The sequence below is a fragment of the Chenopodium quinoa genome, unplaced genomic scaffold (genome assembly GCF_001683475.1).
Source record: "Chenopodium quinoa cultivar QQ74 unplaced genomic scaffold, ASM168347v1, whole genome shotgun sequence".
NCBI classification, from domain to species: domain Eukaryota; kingdom Viridiplantae; phylum Streptophyta; class Magnoliopsida; order Caryophyllales; family Amaranthaceae; genus Chenopodium; species Chenopodium quinoa.
The window spans coordinates 1,663,895-1,671,309 of NW_018744497.1; the positions used below are offsets into that span (position 1 = coordinate 1,663,895).

General features: G+C 32.6%; 1 protein-coding gene across 1 annotated transcript; it reads left to right on the plus strand.

Moving 5' to 3' along the window:
• Window positions 1–2,036: 2,036 nt before the first annotated feature.
• On the plus strand, window positions 2,037–6,967 carry LOC110697702 (cytokinin riboside 5'-monophosphate phosphoribohydrolase LOG1-like). Its single transcript, XM_021875082.1, has 7 exons — window positions 2,037–2,399; window positions 2,836–2,933; window positions 3,202–3,232; window positions 4,199–4,298; window positions 6,020–6,090; window positions 6,201–6,344; window positions 6,494–6,967. The coding sequence occupies exons 1-7, from the start codon at window positions 2,280–2,282 to the stop codon at window positions 6,584–6,586; spliced, it is 657 nt and encodes a 218-aa protein (XP_021730774.1). The 5' UTR covers window positions 2,037–2,279; the 3' UTR covers window positions 6,587–6,967.
• Window positions 6,968–7,415: the final 448 nt, after the last annotated feature.

The following is a 7,415-nucleotide window of genomic DNA, read 5'->3' on the forward strand; positions in this document are numbered from 1 at the left end:
GCAAAACGAGACAAAATAGGTAGTGAAGCTTGTTTCGTCATCGGGATTAAGTTAATAAATATCACCATCGAGTCCTTATTAGTGTTTTAATTCTAATGTTTCATCTCGTGCACATATGCAAAAGTAGGATCTCTAGGCATTGGTTTCTTATTTTCAACAACCTATACCCAATCACTAGTTCAACAAGATTACTTTGTTATTATCCTCAAACACCACATCAACATTTGCTCTCCTAAACTGAAACCTTAACACCACATCATCACTAATTCTGTAACCCTGCCATATTACAAGCACAAACACAGACAAACATATTCATAACACAATGCAATATAGTATATATAAGGTCATTATTTCATTTTAAATCAACAACAACAACCAAACATAAGCAACAACTCAAATATGACTTCCAACTTACGACTAATGCATAACAAAATAACATGCAAAAATCAAAATTTAAATGGAAACTAGGGTAAAATCACAACGCCATAACAACCCCAAACTTCTCCGTGTTAAGAAATTGCCAAAAGATTCCAACTTTCTAGCAACGATTATCACCAACAATATTAATACCCTAAGCGCCTTTTCCCCCAACGATGCGATTTTTTCCCCTCTCTCTTAAGCAATCTGCTTTCCAAGAACTCGGACATAAACAAATTAAACTGTCAATTTTGGAAAGTTTTATATAGAATGCATTCAAGGCTCAGCGTTTTTTGTGTCTCGAGGACATTGAAGCTTGATGGGACTCGCTTTGAAAGATGATTGAGAGAAGAAGATGACGAGTGATGAAGAGTGAAAGAGGGAGTTAAAATCGAGTAGTTAGGGGAAATAAAAAAAGGGGCATTTATGTCTTTCGATTATTTTTGCTAACCACGGTTAAATTTTTAACCAAACTACCCTCATTAATGTCATATTTGGAATTAAATTTCAATTAGGATCATTTTGTAGAAAAAAAAAAAAAAAAAAAAAAAAAAAAAAAAAAACAGGGAGGCCACCATTTCAGAGTCTCAAAAATAAGGGGTTACCATTAGAAATTTCCTTATCATATAATATATCATTGAATTAGTGACAATGTCTATTTTCATAATTTCCTTTATTTTTTTTTTTTTTTTTTTTTTTTTTTTACAATTTACCAATAAAAAACTAAAAACATTAATAGTCAAAGTTACTTCGTATGGTTTAGCAAATGTGTCGATTAAAATGATCCCGATTTTAAAAATTGGATGGAGTGTCCATAAATTTCTAATTACATGCAACACTTGCCTCTTTAGGCTGTAGTGTAGCATGGGACCGCTATATTCAATTATTTATCTTTCCCTTCAATCCCATTTGCTTTAATCTTATTTGTTTCCCTTTCCTTCTAATCCCATAGAAAAATATGAACTAAAGACTATATTACGGAGTATAAGACAAAAAGAGTTTTTTTTTTTTTTTTTCCTTCTTTTTTTTGGTTGGTAAGAAGAAGGGCTTTTTAGGCCAAAAATCTCTCACAAATACACCTAATCCGGTTAGCGGGTTAAGCACTTTAAAAATAAGGGAGAAGGGTAAAAGAATTCGCACCCCAAAAGTATCTCTAATAAGATTTGATTTTACAATCTCTTATTTATGAAATACAAACTTTTCCACCATACCAAGCAAAATACTTGGTGACTGAAAGAGTATATGCCTTTTCCGTTTGTGGCAAATGTATACAATTTCACTAACAAATGAAATAAAATGATTATAATTCCCCTTCCCCAAGATATTGGAATAAAAGTTAGTATATTCTTGAATCTTGGCATCATATAAAATAATATATTCCATAACAAATATTTTAATTATTTTTATATATGCATAAAAAAAATTTATTAATTGACAATAATCGAGTATAGGCGTGCAAAATATACAAGTATAATGTGGGGAGTAGTAGTAAGTACTCGTAGTATGAGCGTGTGGGAGGTTGAAAACTTAAGCGTGCCAAAAGGCGTATGGCTAGTCACGTGCATCCACCACTTATATAAACGCATGGAGAGCATACCACCTCACTCCCCCAACACAAACAACAAACTATATTTCCTTGTAATTTTAGGTAACTACCAAAAATTACATGAAATTTTTATTTATTTTTTGAAAATTATTTAGCAAAAAAGTTGTGTGACACACAAAAAAGGTAGACTCAAGAGAGTAGTGACTATAAAGAGGGACAGTTTTTGCTAAAACAAGAGAGAGAAATAAAAAAGAATCTTTTGTGATTTTGTCAAATTTTTTTGCTAATTAGAAAAAATAAAAGGGAGTAAAAATAAATGGAGGGAAAAATTGAGATTCAGCAATCTAAGTTTAGGAGAATTTGTGTGTTTTGTGGTAGTAGTCAAGGCAAGAAGACTAGCTATCAAGAAGCTGCCATTGAGCTTGGCAAAGAATTGGTAATTTTGGTTTTCAATTTAAATTTTCTTTTATACTAAGTTTTTGTAGTATAATTTGATAAAACGATTATTTCTTCTTTGAAAGGGGTTTAATCTGTGGGTTTAGGCAGTTTAGCTTAAGAAAACGTTCCCACAAAAATTAATTGGTTTTCATGTTCTAAGTTTAGATTATTCATTATGTTACTTGGTAAATGAAAGAATTAACGCATGTTACGTACACATTATGCTTACCGGGCTTCATGTAGTCGAGTTTCTATGGTACGAAAAAAAAAATGAAGCTTTACTCCAATACAATAGTACTAGTAAATTAAAAAAAATAAACCTTGTAAATGAAGCATTAATGGGGATATTGCTCTATAATTAATCATGATGAACAAGTTAAAAATCCCGGTATCGGAATCGAGTTAATGAGCCGATTTGGTGTTGATCAATGTAGGTATCAAGGAACATAGACTTGGTATATGGAGGAGGAAGCATAGGTTTAATGGGACTTGTTTCTCAAGCTGTTCATAGTGGAGGTCGGCATGTAATAGGGTAAGTCTCACTAATTAAGTGGGTCGGTTTTCACTAATCATTGTATTTTATCTTTGGAATTTTTGTTTTTTTTTTTTCTATATTTTCGAATTATTTTTTGGTTTACAGAACAAAACAATGAGATTAAATTAAAGAAAAACATAATGAGTAGAAAAAAAGAAAGCATGCTGTTTTTTTGTTGTTGTTGTTGTTGTTGGTTGATCAAATCAATTACTCCGTAACATTTTCTAAATTTGTCATGTTTCTGTCTATTTTAATTTATTTACAGAGTTATTCCCAAGACGCTCATGCCTCGAGAGGTATGTCTGCCTCTGCTTACCTGTTTTACCAACAAAAAGTCTATAACCTTTTTTACTTCTTCACTCACTAATATCATTCTATAATAACACTGCTAAATTCAGCCTTTTCGATTATATTTGATCCCTCGTTACTTTTTAATTAGACTCGTCTTAGTAGTTAATTAATCCTTTGCTGTTCTTCTACGTTACTGCTTTGTTTTACATTCGTGTCGTTTGAGGCTGGTATCCATGTAAGTCGTCGATTGTTTTGTTCCGAAGCAACGATGTATGTATGTCCACGGATTTGGTTAGAGTATTGTGCGTGTATGATTTGTGCATACTACATTTCGTAGTAAACTTGGTAGCCTTATCCGTTGTTTACCCACTTGTGTTGGTGCAATACTATCACATTGGTGTTTTCTTGTATCTTTTTTTATCATCATGTGATCAGTGGAGTTTATAGTACTGTTATCTTTGTGCCTTTTCTTCCTTGGCTTCTTCTGGAATCTGAACTTTTTGTTTACATTCAATTGGTAATGGAATCAATTAGTGGTTAGGGAATAGCTGAATTTAAGATATCTTTCTAACAATATATTTTAAAATTTTAAAAACATACGTATACTTTTTCCGTCATCTTGTAGTCGTAACAAAACAATATAGCAATCCGAATCTTGTTAAATTCGTCTCATTTTATACTCTTACAATATTAAAATATTTTTTATACCGATAATTTGACATATAATTCGTAAAAGACTGGAATTATGCATTAACAAGTTTAAAAGTCAAAATGGTGGAAATATATATATAAATGAAAACAAAAAAAATAAATAATAACATTGGGTCATGTCTACCCTTGGTTGCAGGCCTCATCATTGCCTTTTCTGTTTAGGACTCCAATATCCATCTCTCAAAAAGTCATGTTGTTTGTTTATTGAAAAATTTTCTTAGTTTAAAAAGTTTTTTTGTTTGTTTGTTTTGGTTTTGCAGATAACTGGTGAAACTGTAGGGGAAGTGAAGGCTGTGGCAGATATGCATCAAAGAAAAGCAGAGATGGCTCGCCATTCTGACGCCTTCATTGCACTACCAGGTTTCCATTTTTAACCAATCACTCACCTAACAATCATCATTAATTAAGACTTTGTATGCTTCTAACCCACGTCGTGATTGATCTCTATGAGTCAATAGAGGGCGTTCAGTATACGAAGATGTATAATTAAAGATATTAATAGTCAATTTTTTTTTTGCAAATGCTTTAGGATAGAGGATCGGATGTATCATGTATAGATGGGATCCTATCATTAAATTTTGAAAATTTTTTCCATCCAACGTAATGCATGGGTTGAACTCTTAGATAGCCTAGTCAGCCATTATAATTTAAGAGACTAGCATAAAAATAGAGTTGTTATTACATGACAAGCACACCTCTGTTTCTTTTAGTCCTATTTGTTGTTGTTGTGTTTTTATTTGCTTTTTACACTTCACTTATTATTCCAACCCTATATTTTGAGGATTTGGGCTTATCCTTGCGATAGTGTTGCCATTTCAGGAACTACCACCTTTTTCCCTTAGCTAGTTGGCTACAATGTTTACCTATAATGAAGATGCCTAGTCTCACATTAATAATTTCAATCATGCTATCTAATTACACATTATTCAAGCTTTATAACTAATAGGAGGCTTTGTTACTGGACTCAAAAACTCATAAGTTGTGTTAGATATGATTCATATGAATACAAGTCTACATATGAGTTTTGGTTCAGATAATTATTCATATAATCTTCCGTGTCAATAATCCGACACGAGATGCACAATTTATCGAGCTATTATAAAAAATTACAGGTATCATTGTATAAGCCAGATAAAGAATCTTTAAATTAAGAAAATTTTCCAAGAAATGTCTAGAGATAAAATTAAAACAGGAATGAATATACTATAATAGAGGTGTCAAAACTCACCCAACCCAAAAAATATCCGATTCATGCTTAGTTTTACATGAACACAATAATTTAACATGACTTAAATTTAAAAATTAACCCGACTTGACTCAACCTCACCGAAACGGACCCAAACACCCGAAATGACACCCCTATACTGAAGTCACTGAAAGTATACTTTGGGTGAGATTCACACAAACCAAGAACCATAAATAATAGAGAGCAAACAGTTAAAACTAAAAACTCATGTCTTTGACCCATCAACATCTCACACTGAATAATATAATACTCATCTTACTCTTCTAGTCAATATGTACTCTTGAACCATGTTACTGTAACAAAGTTTGCCTCACCCTTAAATGGTAGCAAACATTAAGTTATGTGTAGCTATTTTTATAATACTGTATATGGTTTTCATTTGCATCTATACCCTGACATGCACGCAATTATGCTCCCACTTTTCCAAAACTTATCCCAATTGGAGTTTTGTTAAACTGTTGATTGAAGGACTTTCTGGGGACCAATCAGTCTTTTTCTACTGTAATCTTCTTTCTTACTACTATCTCCTCATCAAAACTCTTCCTAGGATTACAATTTACTACTATCTCCTCATCAAAACTCTTCCTAGGAGTACAATTGTTAGGGAATTTGTGTTGAATCACTGTACTTGACGTAAATCATTTACTTGATACAAGAATAAATTGAAAGATCGAGCTAACAAGTTAGCTGACTAACACGGTTTGAACTGACACACATGCCCTTAATAAAAAACCCGAACTTGGGTTACCTCAATATACCTTTAGCTTTGTAATTGTTAGTATTAGGCCTTATGATTTGTGTACTAAAATAGTTTCAACGGTTGCATCATTTACAGGTGGTTATGGAACACTGGAAGAGTTACTAGAGGTGATAACTTGGGCTCAACTTGGCATTCATGACAAACCGGTAAAGTTCTAGAAAAATTGTGAAGATATGCTGCGTTTCTAGTCACTTGCAGACTCGGCTAGGCCTCATTCTGTACCTGACTATGTGCGAACAATTCTGATTGTCTGCAGGTTGGATTACTTAATGTGGATGGATACTACAATTCACTTCTAACTTTTATTGATCAAGCTGTGGAAGAAGAGTTCATTAGCCCAAGTGCGCGCCATATAATTGTTTCTGCTCCAACAGCTGAAGAATTAGTCAAGAAATTGGAGGTAACAGCCTAATTTGTGCAGGAAGCCAGGAACTAAAACCATGTTTAATTTATCTTTTTACAGGGTTATTTTCTTCAGTTAAAACAGGATCAGTACTCTGAATTCAAGTATGTTTAATCTGATTGTTGTGATTTAACTTTCTGTTATAGGATTATATTCCGAGCCACGAAGGAGTCGCATCGAAAATGTGCTGGGAGGTGGAGCAGCTAGAATACAGCCAACAATGTGATCTAGCAAGATGATACTAGTTTTGAACTTTCGAGCATAGGGTCTAGACAAGACTGATGGATAGTGTATTGGCCTGGTGGATCGAGGGGAGGACGACGACGAGGACTAATTTCCATAGACTAAAGAATCTCGTGCAGGAGATTATTTTTTTGTAAATTATCACTGCAGACAATTTCAAATATCTAAGCATCATCTTCGAATCTTCGAATTACCTTGAAATTGTAACTATAAAAATTTAGTCAGAAAAAATCCCCCCTCTAATTTTGATGCTACTTGTACAATTCTTCAATTTCTTTCAAATTAATTACAACCTGCATATACGATGGCGGATGTTAGACCAAAAATACATAAATACATAACCATTGTGCCACCACATTGTATACGCGTATTATTACATATGATATATCTCTAACTTATAAAAAGTTTAAGAAAACTCCTATGAATTGTGTATGGACATATATATCCTAAAAATGTTCTTCTACATATTTACCCTCATTGAATTCAAAAGCCTTAAGATTGTCTCTTAAATCACCAAGATTGGCTCTTAAGATTTACATATTTGTGTTTTTTTTTATTTGGCATATACTACCTCCCTTTCATATTACTCGCAACATTTGCCAAAAATGGCCACTTCACATTACTTGCAAAAAATATTTTTCTTTTCTTATTTAATAAATGTTTACATGCAAAAAGACAATTTTACTCTTACCTTTTTTTTTAAAAACATCCTAATTAAACTACAAAATCTAATCTCATTACATTAAACCCCAAGGTTAATTATTTCACCCTTACCACCACATTCATTTCCCTCCATCTACATTCAACATCTTCCTTCATAATTTT